This window comes from Dermacentor silvarum, chromosome 8, assembly GCF_013339745.2.
Source record: "Dermacentor silvarum isolate Dsil-2018 chromosome 8, BIME_Dsil_1.4, whole genome shotgun sequence".
Taxonomy (NCBI): domain Eukaryota; kingdom Metazoa; phylum Arthropoda; class Arachnida; order Ixodida; family Ixodidae; genus Dermacentor; species Dermacentor silvarum.
In genome coordinates this window covers 146846081-146867439 of record NC_051161.1, presented here as the reverse complement: position 1 = coordinate 146867439, position 21359 = coordinate 146846081, and the positions used below count along the sequence as shown (strand labels likewise).

At 47.4% G+C, this 21359-nt stretch overlaps 1 protein-coding gene across 1 annotated transcript in view; it reads left to right on the top strand.

Annotated features, from left to right (window-relative positions):
- LOC119461751 (beta-hexosaminidase subunit beta-like) overlaps positions 1–21359 on the top strand; it is a 90800-nt gene that overhangs the window by 26059 nt on the left and 43382 nt on the right. Inside the window, 7 exon segments of the mRNA XM_037723125.2 lie at positions 875–931; positions 2140–2443; positions 4786–4854; positions 6343–6392; positions 7199–7309; positions 12488–12586; positions 19908–20049. Coding sequence (XP_037579053.1) covers positions 875–931; positions 2140–2443; positions 4786–4854; positions 6343–6392; positions 7199–7309; positions 12488–12586; positions 19908–20049 — 832 coding nt within the window.

Genomic DNA, 21359 nt, shown 5'->3' with positions numbered 1-21359 from the left:
CGACGGGCGTTTGCGTTCCGCCTCCTCTTTTGTGTGTGCTTGTTCACGTGACCTCCAGCATTGGGCACGCTGGAAGACGGCACGCATCAAGTCGCCATCCTTTTCGGCTCATCCTCGCACGCATTCCCTCGCACCCAAAGCATGCGGCCGGGGCGTCTCAATCTTATAGCAGTTGAACTTTATACGCAGCATCACGGCGATGCCGACGGCGACAACTATACGTCTAAAATTCACTTGGAGAGTCGATACGATTGTCGTGGCAATAACACTTCGTCCTAGTCCGGGGAACAAATTCGGGGGCAGCACCTTTCCGTGGTGGGTGCTCTACCATAAGAGCTTACCGAGAGACTAGTCGCATAGGAAAGCCCAACTAATCGACAATGGTAGCTTCGTGCTCTCCCATATAATACTTATTATACCACGATGATTACAGCAGAACGGGCTTGTCATACTATAGACTCGGATAAATCGGGCTGTGGCCTAGGAAACTGCGGTCGTTCTGGTACGACGGCTTTAAAAAATTTAACCTGTGGCACATGGCTGTGCGAAATTCAATGTTCTTACGTGGCACGAACGAAATATTATCTATTAGTTTGTATATTCGTTAGTGCAGTCAAGCCGCGGCATCCGGATGCCTAAAAAAGGAAACGCTAACACGCACAGATTTATTTTTCTTTATTCGGTTCTCGCTGTGTTGTTAGTCATGTACCGACACCAACTTGCGTAGATTTCTTTCGGTGACTTGAGTATAAGGTTTTCAGTTATGCTGTGATATCGTCTATATGTCCTGTACCTAAATATTTTACTTTACAAATAAAGGCACCATTGTTCCTTTATTCTAAAAGCATGGCCTGACGCTTTCCGGTGAATGCAGGGTGAGAATTCGGATGCCGAAGACCGAATCGGAGTGCAGAAGATCGGTGAGCTCCAGGTGAGAGAATGTTGGGGGTGCTATCTAGCAAATACTGTGCGTCTAGATTTAAAATTTGTGTACCTACGCTGACAGCTGAATTTTTCTTTTTGTGTTTAAACTTTTTAGCACTCCGATGTTTACTTTTTTCTTCCATTGTGCCTTTTTTTACTTCTTTATTGCATTTTACTTGCCATGGTAAATCAGTTCTGTGGAAGTCGGCAAGATGGAGGAAAGTTCACGAAAGGGAAGAATCGACATCCGCCTGTCTTGAGCACGAAGATACAAATGAAACGGAAACTGGTTTCTCAGAAAGAAAACTTCGCAGCTCAAGAAAAATTCGCCCTGTTCCTAGATTCGAACGCCAGACCAACGCCTTTTCAGAGGCGGTGGACGTGAATTTCTCCCTTTTATTTTGCTTGTTTATCACACTTATGAAGTGATTACATCGTTGCAACACATTGCTGGAACTTTGCGGAACTCCTTGCTGTACTGATGGAATTTATTCATCAGCTTTCTGATTTCCTTCGCTCGTTCTTTAATTTATTCTTTGAAGTGCTTGTGAATTACGCTTGTTTGTAAATCTACCCCCGTATGCAACGCTCTCCGGGCCTTCGAAATGACATTAAAAATGCAAATAGGTTTCTTTGTATTAGTATATTGCGCTTTTATAACACCAATAAAAAGCCACTGTTGCCTTGCGAAGAGGCTCAGAAATACGGGGAAAATGCGATACCGAAGAACGGATCGGTGGCGCCACCACGTTGAAATTCTAGCGCCAGCGGATCGTGACGTCACGGATTTCGACGGAGTCTGCTTGAGTTCGATTTATTTTTTATTCGTAAAGATTTAACAGATTGTGTGAACTTTGAAAATTTCGAGAACGTGTATGGCGCCACAACGCCCAGAACACGAAGACGCACTTAGAAAATCGGTGCCGTCACATCAACGCCCAAGCGCTCGGACTAAACAAAAACACACACACACACACACACACACCACACACACACACACATATATATATATATATATATATATATATATATATATATATATATACTCCAGTTATAGCGCAGTATCCCATAGCAAAAAACCTACCGCAAAATTACCGAAAATAGAGTTCTTAAGGAACACTTTATTAGGCTTTATATTTTAGGTTACTTTGAGGACTTTTCTGATAAGTGTCCTTTAAGAAACATCAAATGAAATCAATAAATGAAACTGTGCAGAGGGTCCTGGACAAAGTGCCGTCGCTGTGGCCGGCCCCGAGGCAGCTGAACGTGTCTCTGGGGAAGCCGCGCGTGCTGGACGCCCGCCGCTTTCGGATCACCGCCGACACGGACTGCGACGTGCTCAGGCACGCCATCGTACGCTACCGGAAGCTCGTGCTGCTGCCAACGGAATACGGTGGAAGGGAGACCGATGCGGACGACACGGCCGCACCCACCATGATGCTGACCCGCCTGCGCGTCAGCGTTCGGCAACATCGTGGCCTCGACTGCGGCTACCCGCCACCAAAGCCCGACGAGAGCTGTGAGTGTCATGTGGATACGCAGTGACACCACGCTCGAATATGTCATGTGTTCCATGTAACTTGCACCAAAATTATAAAATGCAAGTGCCGCGTAAACCTCGACAGAACCAAGGCAATGTCTGGCGTCGCGTGGAGCAAATCGGTCTAGTTTTTTTTTGTATTTTGCCTAATTACATAATTAGTTACTATTATTTATTAACTTCATTCATTATTTTATTCAGAACAAAATTGTCAACGAGAAAATTCAAGATAACCCTGAAAAATAATCCATTGAGCTTCCTGTTGCTTAATGCGTGCTACATAAAAGTTTCTTCCAAACATGAAAGAAATCCGCGAAGCACGAAAACGTGTCGCACTACTAGAAGCACGGTGCTGTTTACGGGCTGAATTTAATATTTAATCAAGTTATCTATTGGCGCTCGAGCTGACTAAGCCAAGGTGCAGGCGCGAAACAATCACAAGTGCAGTATTCTGAGCGCTGGGCTCAGAGCAAAAGAGATTGCGGCGACGTAAACGGTGGGACACGCTTAGACCTAGTAGCACATTTCACGATACACAAAAACTACAGCGACCAAGCTGATTCGTCATACATCGTTTGTCTCTAGCGGCGCGAGCGCCGTCGTGGAAGGCGACTGCCACGGACGCTCTCCGCAACTGGGTTGCGAGACTGCACGCGCCTTGCATGCCGGCGCCTTTGCCTCGGTGGTGGAAATCTAACCACCATGAATCACAAAAACGCGTGAAAGAACCTATTCGCTTAAAGACAACTCTCCCGTACGATGGGTGTTGTAAGAGCCACTGTAATTCCGAATTACTGTGGCTCTTCCGTGTATTGTCGCTGTATCAAGGAAGGCTACTCTAATACGCTGTGACATCTACGACAACTTGATCACTTGGATTTTGTTTTACGAACGTCGGATGATGACGCTGCCAGTATCGCCTTGTAAAATGCACAATTCATGAGGCAATTTATATCTAGGAACACTACAGATCGCTTACGAGCAAATAAGTGGGGACCCTGACCTATAGAGTCCTATTTGCTCGCTGCATTCGGCCCCTTCAATGTCATCGTACCAATTGAACCGGCACAAGCGCGCCTCGGCAAAACGGAGTGGGCGAAAGGGATCACCAGCTGCCGCAGTAGCATGTGAGGTGTTGCGTGAGGGGAGAGTGCACCGCCGCGCCCCCATGTCACCCTCGCTGTCGCTCTCGCAAGCCTGCGTTAAGCGTGCGTTGCTTGTCAGCGCAAGCTCTCGCATGCGTTCCAACTGTGCCTCGGTAAGGCCCAATGAAAACGCGCCAAGCGTCTCAATGTGCTCTCTTGCTTGCGAGGAGTCCATGACTTGAAGGATGCTCAGCAGTGTTCAATTGGAGATTGGGACACCCCAAGAACTCAAGTTGGCCCACGCCTAAATTTCAAGTTGGCCCAACGCCACATTTTAGTAGTACACCAAATTTCGAGTTGACCTACCCCGAAATTAAAGTTGGCCCACCCCACCCCCAACATCAAGTTGACCCACCGCTAAAGTTAAGTTGGCCCGACCCTAAAAATTTCAAGTTGGAGTCCCCCAATTTAAGTGGGCCCACCCCCGAATTTTATTCTGTCGACCCCAAATTTTAACGTGGCCAACCCCCAAATTTTAGTTGGTCCACCTCCAAATATCAGTTGGCCCGCCCCGAACTTTAAGCTGGCCCACCCCCAAATTTTAATTGGCCAACTTCTGCAATAAGCTTTTACATTCATTTGTATGAAGCCCTATGTATTTCTTAGGCTACTCCATCAACTTTATTTCTTGTTTTGTTTAAATTGCACCTTATCGCTTATAATGTCTTTGCAAAATACGCATTTTTTTTCTGCAGATACAAGGAATTACACTTTTCGCGTCTCGGAGCTGGGGTGCTTGCCAAAGAATCCTTAAGCAATAAAAACAATGATGAAAGGAAAGTATGCTGCCGAGAAAAAGTCATACTTCGTGGCCATTTTATTTTGAAAGCTTGATTTATTTTGTGAAGTTATTTGGTTGCACCGTGCTTCATCATTGTGTTTCAGTTGCGCTATCACACGGCAGTATCTAGACGAAGAACGTTATCGTTTAGTCTGAATACTGGTAGAGAGCCTGAGTGCATTGACTGTGAGCAGCTGACAGTGTAATAAAGGTGATGCGCATTTGTCTTTCAGTGGCACGTTTTTCCGGAGATAAGCCACCTCTAATGATAGTGGCAGCCATGGTGCTTGTATCATTATATATTGCATTTCGAACATTCACGCCCTCCGCATAACTGGAATTTGAGAAGTAAACTTTTGTACAGTCATTTCTGTTTCACTGGTTCGGGCTTTCAGACTTGCTGAAGATACCACCGCGGGGTGATGCCTTGCTGACGTCCGAGACAGTTTGGGGAGCGCTGCGAGGTAAGAGTTTCACGAAGTTTTCCGCGTTTCTGCGACATTATCGTTCCTGCAACTCTGCGTATATATGCGCCAATACATGCAACTCAAACGACATGTTTTTAAAAGCCAGCTCCACATGTCCGCATGGTGCTCTTTTCGTTCCGTCAAGCAGTCACACTTCTCGATGAATCGATTGTGTACACAGCCGGCTTATCATGTTTCAGCAGTGAAATCTTACCATTCTGAACAAGGTGCGCACGAGAATCGATTGAAACTTGATAACAAGTGCGGAACAAGGGTAGTCAGTTTTTTTTTTGTAATTGCTCAATTCTCCCTGAAATAACTGTAATGTGAGGGTAATCCACGAGATCCATCTTACCAACACTTCAATGATTACATTGAACTTAATTCTGTTAAGCAAAGCCTTACGATGATAATGAGAAGCTTAGTAGTACAAAACAAACCTCATCCTGCTCTATTGTCGAAGCCACTACCACGACAGCGGGCAGATCACTCAATAGGTGTTGAGCAATAGATAAATAGTTGCCAAATTCATGGCAGAATAATTTTCAAACTAGAAGCACTATTGTGTTGATATGTATAATAAGTGTTGGTCTTCCAGTATTTCAAGTACTAGCACAAAAACTACTACTGTTGGACTACTAGGTTTGAGATAGTGCTCCACGCGCTAAAACGGGGCAACCAAACAGCCAGTTTTTATTGGGACTATAACACTCGAGCGACGCGGGCAAGAAAGAACGACAAGGTCGGTGCACCAACTTCCGGCCACTAAATAGTCGCAGCAATTGTGACTATTTAGTCACAATTTCCGATTAACTTTTGTGAAATAGTCACGCAACCTTTTATGCGATATGTGAGTACCTTTCTCAGATATTCAATAATGTGCCGTAATACTCTAACTGGTCAAAAGTGTGTACTTCTCGTAGAGACAGTCTCTTTTGTCTTTTCTGTCGTCCCATATTTTCGCTGGAAAATAGCACTCGTACACCGAAATAATTAAAGCACTAGATCTGTTGGGAGGACTGGAACAAAACTTTCCAGCTGCAAGTGCTTAGATTTCTCGAACTCTTGAGTGAACTCGCAATCGTGCTGCTAAGTGCTCGATTTCCGATTAACTTATTTTACCGCAGCTAGCAGACGTTAATCGCTGGTTCACTTCCCTGAGTTGTAAGCTCCCTTAGACGAAGTCCGGGTGGTATTTTTCGCAGCATGACTTGAACGACTCTGGTTGACACCAATCTTTACACTGAATAGTGTTGCGTATGCGATAACAGGCTGCGAGCGCCGCAATGTTGGCGAGCACGAAGGCGGTTTGTGAAAAACAGGCGCAGCCGAGTTGTGGGCTAGACTCATAGGACACATTCCTGTCTTGAACTCTGGCCGCTCTCCACCTTGGATTGCACATAAAAATGCAAATACGCTCAGGAAGCAAACCGCGAATCTATGTGGATAATTTTCATTTTGCTGTTCATTTCATTCTGACCACAGGCTTGGAGACGTTCAGCCAAATGTTGCAGACGCAACCTTTTATGCGATATGTGAGTACCTTTCTCAGATATTCAATAATGTGCCGTCACAGCGGCATTATAAAAACTTTCAATATTTGTGTATCTGGGTCCGGTATCAGGTTAATAGCACTCGGCCAAGTAAAGGAGTCAATGCGCGTATGGCAAAATAGTGGCACATCGCAGGGTATTCCTCATGCAACAAGATGCACCCCTTTAGGCCATACGAAATCTGAGATACAAACCACGCAGCACATTCAGTTACCCAGTGTGCAAAGAGAAGCGACAGTATGCGTGTTCAGAAATACGGCATATTGTTGAAGCGATGTCACTTAAGGATCACGATTACGCGCAGCTCGAAACCTCGGGGAGGGAGAGAGAACGAGTTCAAACAGCACGAGTGCTACACTTACGGTGGCTGAAGTTCCGAGCTCGTCGTATTGAAATTTCTGCTTCCTCCTTCCCCGTTTGCTCGTGGTTTACGTTCCCCGTGATCATGAACCAGCACTAACTCGTCCGATAACTCGTCCGGTTGGCACGAGCAATGCCGTCATAGGCCGAATGGAGGGTGCGGTGTAGTTCTGTTGCCGCAAGCGATGACGTCATCCTATCTCCGCGGCGGTTTCGAGATGGCCCGTGCCCCGAGGCGGGTGACAGATGCACCGGCGTTTCGTCAGCAGCGGCCGTGAAATGCACAAAACCGCTTGGATTATAGCAATTCCCACAGTGCGTGGGATGTCCACGAATAACCTATATATATATTAGTCTCGTTTATAGGCCATTTTACAGCTCCGCTTTGAGCCTTGGGGCATGTTTCTCGCTATGGTGTTTCATTGCAGGCTACGATTTACTGCGGCGCCGTGCATGACTTCCCGCGCTTCTCGCACCGTGGCATCCTGCTGGACACGGCGCGTCACTTCCTGCCGGTGCCGGTGATAAAGCAGAACCTGGTGGGTGAGCGTCTGCAGGCACCCTGCAAGTGGTTACACGCCGGAGCAGATTAATCCCTCCTTGTCATCTTAGTTTCGTATTGTCTGTTCCATGAGGTAGTAACAGAGATATTTAGCATAGACTACACCACTTTCTGGCAGCAGACGTATGAAAGACATAGACGCCAGCAGGAGCGCTGGTTGAGAAATAGCGTGATGCTGTATTTAAATAAAGTGCACAGAACTTTACTGCAATTACTGACCATTCCATATATTTCTCGTTAGCGGTTTAACCATTACGTCCTTCTTTTTTTTTTCTTCGATGAGAAGCGACGCGTGAAACAAGTACCAAGGTAAATACACCTGGTATCGAAGCTTCCATAGAAGCCCATACGTTCAAAACATGGCGGCTTATCGGCGGTTTATGGGGCTTAGCGCCATCTGTGTGTGGAGGGAACACTTCCGGTGGAAGAAAAATAATTTGACGTCATATCCGTTACAAACAGAAGTGACGTCATTTTGTTCTCATGGGCGCGAAATTTGTTTTAGGAGGCCTGCCAGTAGAGCTGTTTATTCAAATGCCCCGCCATTCGACTTGATGGGCGTTCCGAGCTTTCAGCGCGGAAAGCGATGCAGGAAAAGGTCAGCCGTACGGGTGTCGAAATCGCATCGCTGCACAGAACATACTTTCTTTGGAGGCCGACGAACGCTTTGGGCGTATATTGCGTAGAGTGCTCGTCCTTTTACCGGACGCCAAGCCTGTCGGTCAGCGCTGTCATACGAAAACAACGAAAGTAAACAAGTATCTGACAGTAGCAACTCACTACTTTTGACTGCACAGGTTAAGAAACAACAAAACTACCCGCGTCACCTAGTTCAGACAAACGTCGACATACAAAACAACCCAACATGTGAGGGGGGCGTATTGTAACAGGTGAACTTTACGAGCGCGCCTTTCCACGTACTCCAAGAGCTGCATTGCATTGCAAGTGATAGCGGCGTCAACGCCCGCCGCTATCGATGGGCGCTCTCACGGTGGGCGCTGAAAAAAGGTATTTATTGATAATGATCAAGTAAAATAGAGTTGTATCTTCTTTTCTCGCCATGCGCATATAAAACGGATTAGGAATCTTATTTTCATTGAATGAATCTAACTGCGTCTCGCTTTAATTAAACAACGCTTTTTTTCTTTCCAGTGTTTATTCCCTCCAAACATAGTCGCGCTTCAATCGCTGCTCCCATAACCACCCTTGCTTATGTCGGTGACAATTGGGTCTGAACCGCTTTTCGCCCGAAGCTTCGCGACCTATGTGGATCGACCTTGCAAGTACTATGGGCCAAGAAAGTAAACGGACCACGGCTCCGGCGGCAGGAGCGGCTGCCTGGCTACAACGGGGCGCTGCAGTCTCGCTCCGCGCGCTTGGGTCGAGAGTGCCGTGGGTGACGTTAAGCCTCTCCCTCACTCTCGCACTGTGTCTTGCCACGCTTGATAAGATATCTAGTGCGTGGTACGGTTTCTCTGCTGCTGGCGGTCGCGATGAAAGTGACCGTCCATAGCCGGTATTCAACACATGGCGCTGTCGCGCAGCAGCCGACGGCCGCAGGGAATGAAACCCCGGCACTGTGAAAGAACGAAAACCTGCTCTGCTTTTTTTTTTCTTGCCTATATTGACCTTATCTTGCATACTAGTGTCTGTCGCCTATGTCCCTTGCTGCTCGAGTTTAGGCAACATTGCACAAGGTGCCATCGCCGCGGGAGTCAATCCGGGGGCAAGCCGACGTAGCTACTGCCACCATTCCTGCGTCGCTGATTGGTCACGTCGGCTTGCGGCAGCCGCAGAACGTCGCAAAAATGGATCTTGCATCCGTTCTCTGCACGGCAAGGAAACCTTGACGGGCGCGAGCACAACCACCCGCGCACGTCAGTCTGAGACCGCTAAACGGTCCACGGCAAGCCGCCGTGCCGCTAACGTGAACGTGTATTTTCCCGCAGGCGTTAAAGAGCGCGCGTCAGCTGCCGCTGCGGCGCCTTGCACAATGTTTGCCTAAACTCGAGCAGCAAGGGACGTAGGCGACAGACACTAGTATGCAAGATAAGGTCAATATAGACAAGAAAACAAAAAGCAGAACAGGTCTTCGTTCTTTCACAGTGCCGGGGTTTCATTCCCTGCGGCCGTCGGGTGCTGCCCGACAGCGCCATGTGTTAAATACCGGCTATGCACGGTTCCTTCCATCGCGACTGCCAGCAGCAGAGCAACCGTACGACGCACTAGATATTTTATCAAGCGTGGCAAGACACAGTGCGAATGTCAGAGAGAAGCTTAACGTCACCCACGGCACTCTCGACCCAAGCGCACGGAGCTAGAGTTACTGTATATGCTCCTTACGGGAGTAGAGTTGCGTGTAGGTCCGCCATCTTGCCTGGAAAGCAACCAAACTATGTGGCGAAGCCAAACTCCGTTTTTGCAGGTGACATGCCTACCGTGTCGTTGGTCGACCGTGGGCGCTTTTCCATCGCGTGTGGACCGCTTTTCCGTGTAATCGCAAACAAAGCGCATGGAAACTGCTCACCAGATAAAATAGTCAAGAAGAAAAAAGGCACTGCTGATTTTTCACGCGTGGCGTGAGATGCAGCGCTAATATTATTAGTTGTTTCTTGGACTTAATTTTTGTGCGTTCACCTGTGCACCTTCTTGGAACTTTCCGCTTTCCGAGCGATTGGTGCCGTTGGGAGCAGAGCACCCGGTCAATTGAGAGGTTTAGGTTGTCCGGTAATCGGGTAAACGCCGGTGGACCGGGCGTTGGGGCGTATTGGCGGAACCGTGAACGTGAGCGGCCTGTATGGTGCTGCCACCTGGTGGCGCAGAGCGCAAACAGACAAAAATAGCTAATATTGCAGTAATCAAGTGTATTTTACTTCGCTACTGGCGTAATTTTTCGGTAGCAACACGATTACGCCACTGCCGAAAATTTACACCAGCAGCGAAGTAGAAATCACTTGGTTACTGCTTGTTTACTTGGTTACTGTTCACTTGGTTACTATCACTTGGTTACTATTGTACAGCAAGGAACACTAGAACGATCACATCACTTCCCTAGAAAAACTTCTAGATGCATGCCATCAAGGAAGGGGACTGACTTTGGCCCACAGAAAGGGAAAAAATGAAATTCAATTCACATCGCAACGTAGTCCCACCGTACCCACCGCGTGGCTCATGGATATGGCGTTCTGATGGTGATCGCAAAGTCGGGGTTCAGTTCCTGTTAACGGCGGCCGCATCTAGATGGCGGCGAATTGTACGAAACGTCCGCGTACTTTCACTGTTAACGAACCCTAAGTGGTCTAACTGAATCAGGGGCCCTCCTTCCCTTATAAACCTATTATGCAATTCGGAGTGTTAAGATCCACAGTTTTACAGCGTAAGCTGTTATGGGCTCATTCCTATAGCAGTTTTGGTTCGCGTCGTGGGCCGCCGTGGCCGCCGCCGCCATTGGACGACCCAACCCTCCGCCCCTATGGTGGCGCCATCTAGTTGGTATGGTGGTGCTAACGCAGAGTGCGCAGGCGCAGACGACGAAATTCGATTCAGACGAGGCGTCTCTTTCCTCTAACTCCTACTCCCCCTCCCCTCTACGACGATGCGCTGTGCTCCCTGATGGGCTGCAGAATCAAAACGTCTTTCCTCCTTCATAATCACCATATATAATCAACGCGCTTCCGATGTGAGATGTGCGCCACGTATTCTGGATACCTCTTCCAGCGACCATGCGTCTTCGGTAGATAGATAGATAAACTTTATGCAAAGATAGAGTTTTGTCTTGCCCCAATGGGGCATCGCTAATGGTCGGAGCCCCTAGTCCAGGGCTCCGCTGGCTTTTGCCATCTTCTCTGCTCTCTGGATTCGGTACACGTTATGGCATATCCTTGCAAGGTACGAATCGCTGCTGAAGAAGCAAATCGTAGAGCTATGTGCGCGGCTACAACCAGGCATCATCGGGCTCAGCAGACTGCTGTGCAGAGAGCATTAAAGCCGCAGCTCGCCGTCGACGCCGGGCGGACAGTTCAGATCGTTCTCGTCAAAACGAGGCGAAGAGACTTTGTCGCGAAGACCCTGGTGTGCGTGGTGCCGAAATTGGAGCTACTCTTGAGCCGCTCCACCAGCTTACGCTGTGACTGTGCTGCGTGTTCCGCGCAGGCCTGTGATTTTTTCAAATTATATCACTCCGTTCTTTCCTAGCTTGCAACCAGCACCCAAACACCGATCCAAACACCCAAACACCTTTAGCGCTTAATGGTCTGTCCCTTCCGAAACAGCCTAAGCGACGTTTTACTTTAAAGTTGAACGACACTAGTGTACGTTCTATACGATCAGCAACGACCACTCATTCACACATCCATGGTGACTCGTCCTCGTGGCGCACGAAATTGCTCAGACGATTAAAGTTGTGCAAGCTATGATACAACATTCCGCCACAGAAATTTTATTGCGGAGGCACGGTAAGAATCGGGGTGTATTCTGTAAGAGTCCGCCTAAAGCGACTCGTCATTTCGGCCTCTGCTGATTAGCTGGAGCTGTAACGGCGGAGAGGAGCGTGGCTGGGCTCGTCTGTGCCCTCTTTGCAGGTGCAGCTCCTGCAAGTCAGCGGCGGCCGAAATGTATAGTCGACAAAGTAGACTCTGACAGAATACCTTCCATGAATAAGTCTGCAGCATCATTCATGCTTTCTAACGACTTAACACATGACGAATATTGCTCGTGAGGTGGCAGATACAGTGTTGGAGAGTGTCTTGATCAGTCTGAATTGGCACTTAGCGGGCGCTCTTGGCAGCGGCTTCAGAACTTGCACGATATTCTTGAGCGACTTATTATAGCATATCATTCTTTGGTACGACTGATGCGCGTCAAGCCAAGTGCGCGCTTTATTCTCTGAACATGAACTTCCGCAGTAGGCTTCGATGACCATCAAAAGCCACTCCTACGAATACGTTGTACTGTCTTAAAAGAGGTGAGCTGCGAGAAAGCAGTAATTTTGGGCCAGACATTGACATTGTCTCATCGTGGCCTTTTCATCTATACTGGCCAGAGCCGTATATGTGATATTTAAAATTTAGGATAAGACATATCACTAATGATGCGCTTACATTCATATTCGAGACGGAATATGAAGGGTCATCAAATTCGAATTTTCTGTGTGCAGGACGCCATGGCGTACAACAAGATGAATGTTCTCCATTGGCACTTGGTAGATGACCAGTCGTGGCCTTTTTACATGGAAGCCTTTCCTAACGTTACTAAGGTGAGTCAATCCATACATTTTATTTCGATAGCAATTGTATGTGCACTCCACGCAAATTTTCGCCGTTGTCTGTGATATTCCCTATAAATGTTCATGAACGGGCCATGGTGAGCCGCAAAAATATGGTGGCTTGATGTCTTCTGGCGCACCTAACGTTGTAGGTGACGTGATCGAGCGCGCGCTACGGAAGTGTCTAGAGCGGCCAGTGACTTGTCAATATTGCGTGTATTCGCGGGCTTCTCTCGTGATTGTAAAAATACTTTTATGTAGCACGTATTCAGCAACAGAAAGCTGTATCGGGAGTTTTTCATGTGGCTCTACAATTTTCTGATTGACAGTTTTCATCTAATTATAATATTTTATATGATGTATAATTAAGACTAATTATGTAAGTAGGCATAATGCAAGAAATAATCCATCTCCAAGCGACAGCAAACAACACTATGTTGGTTCTGTCCAGCTACGTGGCATTTGCATATTTTTAATGTTTCGCTCATGTTACGTGGGACAGCCGGTATATACGCAGCGTTTGTTACATGCTTGTTGCACCACGGCAAGTATGGTCACTTTACTGGATTCTTCTATCCAATGTTTTTACGTTTACGCTTTTATTATCCGCGCGAACTACCGCTGCAAAGTGTAGAACCGCGCATGAAAAACAAGCAGCGAACTGGACTGAGCTCTGTCGGCTGGCACTGTAACGTAGCCTTTAAGAAATATATTGTTGTCTAGAAAATAACCCCATGAATATTTTTTACGAGCGAAGACATCGTGAAAAAAAAAAGAACGAGAAAAAAAAGCAGGCGTTCCCCCACCTTTTCGGATTGTTTCCCGGTCTCTGCATCTCTAATTACGACCAGTCGTTATAGCGTTGCATTCGCGTATGGCTGCGACCCATTAATTTGTTTAAAATTAGGTGAAAGCCTATCTGTGATGTATCCAAACAGAAAGCGATGATAAAATTGGCATGATTGTGGCGAACACGGAGGAGGCCGACAGTGGCACATCGGGTGCTCGACATGGGCAGTCACTGATCTTACTACAGTGCAAAGCCGGCAGCTCAAGGCTAAATGCTGCTGTACATCGTGAAAAAAAATGCACAGAGCAGACTTCCGTGCTACAACCACGGAAGAAATTATCTTTAAATATATGCACGCCGACGCTCACATGTAAACGCCTAGGGCTTAGCACACAAGACGCAGCGCAACCCACACACTATGCGTGGTTCAGCTAGTGCCCGCCAGGCGGCGGCTCTGCGCAACCTCGATTCTAGAGCGAAAGAGTCGGGAAGTTTACGTCATAGTTATTTTGAGCTACTGTAGAGGAAAAGCTCCCCATAGCGCCCATATATTGAAATCGGCAACCGTAAGGGAACCGCCATGTTGGTACTCTGTGCGGGCACGCGCAGGCGCAGACGACGAGATGCAATTCAGGCGATACACGCAATCCACGCAATCCACGCAATCCGGAGCCTCCCTCAGTATGGTGGGTCCGTTTAGTTCAGGTGCCTGCAAATGCATCGTTTCACGCACCGTAAATTTTACATCAAACTTTTATGGATAGCCATAGGATCTTTCTGAAATATATACGGATTGAACTTTACACACTGTCCATAGGTAGGTGCTACGTGTTAACGCTTGTTCTTGCATCATATTTTGAATATTTAGCGTCACAGAAATCATAGGTATCAACATGCCTTGCAGTTGTCACTTTTCTCTCCCAGTTTTTCCTCTAGAGTAGGGGTCTCCAAACTGCGGCCCCCCAACCGGTCCATGGCCGGCTGTGGCGATCTTTTTAGGGTAATTTTATTTAAATATCCATAAAAAGCTCAGAAGCACTCTCAGTACAGGCCTTTTTGTTTATTTTTACGCATTGTGATGGCTTTTTTAGAATGGTATGTTGCACGAACCCCTGAAGGAAACAAATAATGGAGCACGGGGACGCGCAAAGAACCATGCACGCACGCGACTGCGTACATAAGGGCACGCATTGTAGCACCATTTCACGTAAAAAATGTAAAGCACATTCAGCCGTCGTTACCCTACGCTTGAAAATAAAATAATGGGTGTTATTGCAGGTATTCTTCAATAAAAAAGCGCTTACTAGTTAAATGTGTCGTTGGTCAAGATGTTTTGCGTTATTATATCAGAGGTTTCCGACATAACTTATTCTAGAAATATGACATTCCTTGTGACGGCCATAGCCTTCGCAAGGAATGTGGTTGCCTGGGTCGTGGGTCGCTATTCAGTGCGCCATTATCAATGGATATTTATTGACCCTTTTCATGGCAATCCCTTGGACGCTGCCATGTTTGAACACGCAGTGACACGTCCATTGATTACCTCAACTGCCCCCGTCTTTACAATGAACATGTACGACGTCGGTGCGGCTTAGCAAACCTGTTTCGGAAGATATCGAAGACAGTGGCTAGGTGGACGACACGAAGCTTTGGCCGCAGCTTCAGGGAACATGCAAAAGTGCTTTCAGAGCTGAGTAAACTATGTCCAAACAGTGCGAGCAACGTATATGGTGCTTGTTCTAAACGCGGGGCTAAATATGTATTCCAAGCTATCCAAACTTTCTGCTCATGAATTGCACTGTTATTAGTGTGTTTTGCTCGTCATTCTTTATTTGGGAAATATTTTGAAGCAGCGGCTTCTCACGTTTCTGACTCAGTAAAATTCATCGGTGCGGTGACTGTATGATTATCTCCTGCCTAATCGAACGCGGGTGTGCTCAGTTCTGGTGGATTTGTTCTTGCTGCGCACAAGGCTAGAAACGTAGCTGTTTTGTACATTTTAATACCTTGTAGCAAAGATGTAACTCGCTTACTCTTGTGGACCGTCCCGAAACATTCAGCTTTGACCATTCGTGCACTATCGATGTAGTCTGTCATTTATTGTCCGTATATAGTGCGCATATATTCAAGTGTGCGCCCAAACGTTGGCATTAGAGTGGGCGTAAGTTTCCGAGCCAGGTAAGGTAGATGTGCGTTGATATTGTGCGCGAAAGTGACTATGACAGAAAGTGGCGCTACTCCCTTTCTCATTGATTAACATGCGGGACTCACTCTTGCCGGCGTTCCGGGGCTGAGCCCTTAGTTTGAAATTGAGCAATACCACGGTAACGGATGAACAAATTTCTGTATCTTCCAGGAAAGCCATACATCTCGAAGTACCGGTAACGCGTGCGGGCAGTTGCAGCAGTGGTCCGCTAACTTGGCCATACAGATTCATTCTATTCCTTAACATGCCAGTCACTATTTTTGCAGCCAACTACTGCACGCGTCTTCAATCCACATGATTAAATCCAGAATGACTGGATCATAGTGCGTTAGCGAAAACTCAGTAGCATTTCCGACAGCTGATCGCACAGAAGCTAGTTACAAACGGTAATGGTTTCCTATTTGTGCGCTGTCGCTGACGCAACGTGCGGCGCGCCGCCGAAAGCGCCATCTGGTTTCTCGAGAACAAACTGCTCCGCTAAAAGCGTCAATACGCCAATACGTTGGTGAAATGCTTTTGTAGGCAATGGCGCAAGAATCGTGAACAGAACAGGTGTGAGAGTTTGGTTGGCTCGGACGGTGATGCGTGCTACCTATCCAGCAGCGACGACATTTGCAGGGCGGAGTAGTTCGAAATGATCACTGCCCCAAGGGTGGCCGAGCACAAATAACTCGTCGCATGATGTTTGAATGTGCAGCAGCCAAAGGTGTGTGGCAGGTCGTCAGGCGCTCATTAGGCGTCCGCGTCTGTTATGCGAAGGGGGTCTTTTCGCGCACTTGTTATTTACTGTCACCATATTAGTTTTGTGGCGTCGGTGCTACTAAGCCGAAGCCCGACCCGGCACTTCAGGAATTCGTTTAATTATGGCGCGCTATCCTACGGAACAGATTGCAGCGCACGGGGCAGAAGCTTCCCTCAGAAGGCTGCATACTCGCTTTTTCGTAGTGAGGAAGGACCAGACAGTTTCCAACATTGCCATTTTAAAATCGCTGCTCTCAAAGCAGGAAGCTTAAGAAAATTACAATGGCAACATTTGTGTCCCCGACGGGTGTAAGCGAAAGGGTGGCTACGGGTACAGGCAGTAAACTTTACATATTTATTTTGTTTTCTACGTGTGTATGTTTCGTTTTTCCTCCCATTTTCCTTTTGAGAGATCCAAACTTCTGGTGCTTAGTGACGGTGTGCGGACGGACAGAACAATTGTTCAACCTGTAACTATTAGTGTACACCATTTTCCAACTTACGGTCACCAGTGTGTTTTATTATTAGTACATCAATAACTTTCCATTTTGTAGCTAGATTTTGTTTGCCTGATTCTGGCAGGATTACTTCAGATATGCAAAATCTCTTCATGCTGCCGGGAGTGCCGTACCAGGCTGTTCGACATCTTCACCCACTTTTAAAAGAACGGGTGAACCAGTTTGCTCTCTTGGTGGCTGAGTGTAGCTACCATATATGTCTAGCGAGATGCAAACAAGTGCATACAGAACCAGGCCTCCAAGAGGTACTGGCAAAATCAAGGAACTTTGGTTCCACCTGGAAGAGGGAGAGACGTCATTTGGGTACACTCCAGTTCTCCCAAACATGGTGCCGATCGATGATTATTTTCTCCCTACGACAGGGCAAGACCGTTGGGGAATTATGACGGTCCTGATCGCCACTTACGAAGGTGCTGGTTGGAGGCTTACTTGCGGAGCTCTGGCACCGCGAGCCGCAGCTGCCTAAGTGTGGGCACCCTGCACTGTTCAGAGGGCGCTACGGCGCTTACATTTTTCACCCCAGCGTCGCCGACACCGGCCGCTAGAGAGGCGATGAAAATGATGTGCCATTCCAAACGATAGCGGTCACTATTCGTCGCTCGTCTGAGTGTTATGCCCTGCGCATGCGCACTTTCGATGTTTTCACTACTCGAACAGTCCTGCCTCGTGATAAGCAATCGAAAGTGTCACGGCCAACGTATACAGCGTCTCTCAAGTTTTGCTTCGCCCACTCGCTAGGCTGCGTGTTCTGGCGCTGCTGTCTACTCTATTGCTGCAATAAAGTCCCTACATAAGAAAAGTACCGCCATCCTTTGAAAAACGCCGCTTCTCTCTCTCCTGTATCTCCGATTGGGCGATGATAGCGCGCGCTTTTCACTTCTTTATATTTTCTTTTTTTCCGCCTCAGAGCCATGTTGAAAGTACTCTGCGCAGCCGCAGTCGCCGGCGGCGGCGGCAGCGCGCGCCCGGCCTGAAAGCTTCAACGTGGACTTTCTAGGTGCGCCACCGTCGACTTGGCTTTCGCAAGCAAAAAAGTAAAGAAAAAAGCAAGTGCTTTAGGAGAGCAGGCGGCGGAGGAATGAGTAGATGGCGGTACTTTCCTTACATAGGGACTTTACTCTGCAAAGCTTTAGCGCAGGGTGCCTATAGGCATGGTGGCTAAAACTCGTCCGAAAATTGACCTCCGCCAAGACACTCAAGCTGTCTGTTTCAGCTTTTTTTCCCTTACCTCCCGCATCACGTTGATGGAACATAAAGGTTATTATTATTATTATTATTATTATTATTATTATTATTATTATTATTATTATTATTATTATTATTATTATTAAATTTAACGTCAGTCTGAGCGTATTTTGACGCGTTTTCACTCTTTGCGCCATCGGCCATTTTTGGTGCCATCTTTCGGTCACGCCAACGCCGACGGATTTTTGCGTAATGGGGCATATATTGCTTTCGCACTGAGAATCGTCATTTCACCCGAAGTTGTTGAGTATCACAGACTATTACATGAAGAAAGGCTCGTACTTTTATGGGCAGTATAAGCTGTACTAAAGATTCACAAACTAAAAAAAAAATTGTGCAGAAGCTATCAACGATGATTGTCAATGTAAGCGAGTAGCCCAACGAAAGCATGAATGAGCGAGCGAACGAACGAACGTTTCCCTTACCCCGCGCTGCATAAAGCTCAGGGGCGACAGCAGCCATTAGAAAATAAGGCGTCCCTCTCTGGAGAACTCAAGATAATAAAAAGCGGTCACCATTCGAAGTGCATAAGCGGAAATGGAAAGTTGGAGTTGGTTCCGATGGCTTTCGCATAATCGGAAGCGTTGCGATGCAAAAGATTAGCGTGGGCCGTGAGTTCGAAGCTCTTCTCTCTCTCGCTCTCTTTTTAGCGCAGATACTGCCGTTATTAAGCGCGACTTAATAGAGCGGACCATCGACTCAAGAAAACGAGCTACAATTAGGTAGAACTATTTTTTCAGTTAAACTAGGGATTTGAGAGGTGTTCTGCTAGGGACATCACAGCACAGGAGGTTGAAAACACTGCCTCTCACCCATTGGTAACAAAATGACGCCTCCAAAGTGGAATTACAACATTATTACATGGCGGGAGGCTACACAAGACGGAAACGTGCGTCTGTGTATTCTCTTTAGAAATAGCATTGTCTGGTCATGTTGCGCTCGCGCTGCAAATAGTGTACCTTCTGAGCCTGGAGTGCATGGAGTGAATTATCGGCGTTCAAGCCGAGAACTTTGTCCGGCGGCGATCAGCACACCCGGGGGGCTATTTTGGAGATTGACAATTGAATCCCGCCATATTGTCCAATTCACCGTTTGTCAGCTCTGATTGGTCCGTAGGGTTGCTACAGCATCTCTGACTGTCTCAAAATATACGGTCATTACACAATTTGACCATATATTTCGGATAAAATTGAATGCGCATTGAGCACCGCCTATAGAGCTGCGTGCTGATGTGCCGCGAATACGATATGATTGGCGTATAGGGGTTGAATAATTTGTTAGGAACAGTTTTTTTTTTTCGTGAAGCGTGGTGCTATTGAAGACGAAAGAAGGGTGCCATGTACAAATCAACCATAAATAAGCAAAGATGAAAACGTTCTCTCACGATTTCCTAAATGGTTAAATTTGCGCTACACTGAAATTGGCGTGGAACAATCAGCCAGTGTTTCAATCAAGCAGTGAGAGTAATAGCTCGCGAACCTCCAGTAATTACTTAAAATTTTTGTTTTGAATTTTAATTTTCCGCCGAGTTTTTATTTGCTTAGTGTAACGTATTTTATAGGAAAAAGTGATTATTTATTTTACAGATAAAGCTTGCGTTACAGTGCCAAAGGAAGTTGGAGCACCGGAGTGGTAGCAACGAACAAACTCGTCTACCTTTACTTCTTCAGTGATTGTGTCAAGAAACTTGTAGAGGTTTTCGTAGAGACACCCTGCCAGATCTTTGTAGTATATGCTTGCTTGTCGGCGGACGTGCCGTCCTTGTCAAAGACAAAATTTCCTCAGTGCCGTTTCTCTCTTTTGGCGGTGTAGGTGGCCGCGTACTCCCAGCGCCACGTGTACTCGACGGAGGACGTTCGCGGGGTCCTCGAGTACGCCCGGCTGCGCGGGATACGCGTCATTCCGGAGATTGACACTCCGGGACACACGCAGGCGCTGGGACGAGCTTTCCCCGGTACGCTTCGAATGGTTCTGTGTTGCAATGAATATTGAATGGGAACGTCATGACATATATAGAGACATACGTTTTAATGAAGATAAATAATGCTAAGTAGAGAATAAGGCGAAAAGTTCTTCTTTCTGGAGTTTTGCATGCCAAAACCAGTTCTGATTATGAGGCACGCCGTAGTGGGAGGGGGGGGGGGGGGGGCTCCGGATTAATTTTGACCACACGGGGTTCTTTAACGTGCACTACAAGGTAAGCACACGGGCGTTTTTGCATTTCGCCTCGATCGAAATGTGGCCGCCGCGGCCGGGATTCGATCCCGTGCTCAGCAGCGCAACGCCTTAGCTGACTGTGCCACCGCGGCGGGTAAGAGAGATAGACGAAATGTTTGACTGCAATAGTTGTAGGTAAATCGTGATTAGCTCAAGTAGGCTAGATGACCGTTTGTCGCCGCTAGGTTTTGAAGGAATAATCGTCACAATCATTAGGAACAACAACGAGAGCGTGCGTGGCACGTATAATAACCCATTCTTCCCTGGTATGCTGGCGTTTCTGTCGGGTCGCTTTCTCCTCAAATCTAATGAAAGACAGTACTTTAGACGAGGAAGCACGTGACTGCTTGGTGCCTTGGTCTGTAAAGTTGCTATGGGAACGATGCGCTTAATAATGCCTGCTCACGGACTACTTTCTGCATATTGTGAGCAACACGTAAAGAAAGCGCAAAATAGACAATGCCTTTTGGAGACTTTGAGAGAGTAGCCATTTTCACTTCTGTCTTACAAGTGCTTCGTCACGTCGTCGTTGCTGTGGCGCGTCTGTCTCTAGCGCGCCGGGCACTGCGGCTGCGTCAGCGCAGCTTTCGAGTGACGTCAGAGCGGCTTCTTCGGCCGCCGATAAAAAGCGCTGTCCCTCGAGTGCACGAACAGACGCGCGCCGTGTGGTGGTTTTACGTGCCAAAACCAGTTCTGATTCTGAGGCACACCGTAGGGGGGTACTCCGGAAATTTGGACCACCAGGGGTTCTTTAACGTGCACCTAAATCTAAGTACGCAGGTGTTTTCGCATTTCGCCCCCATCAAAATGCGGCCGCCGTGGCCGGGATTCGATCCCGCGACCTCGTGCTCAGCAGCCCAACACCATAGCCACTGAGCAACCACGGCGGGTGGTATCGTGCTCAGACATCTTAAATGGCATAACGACGGCGTCAGTGTCCACTTTAATGTCAAATTTCAGCTATACTTCATCGTGACTAAATGACGCGTACAATCAAACATGAGGATATGCAATATACAGGAGCATAAGTGCGATAAAACGACAACA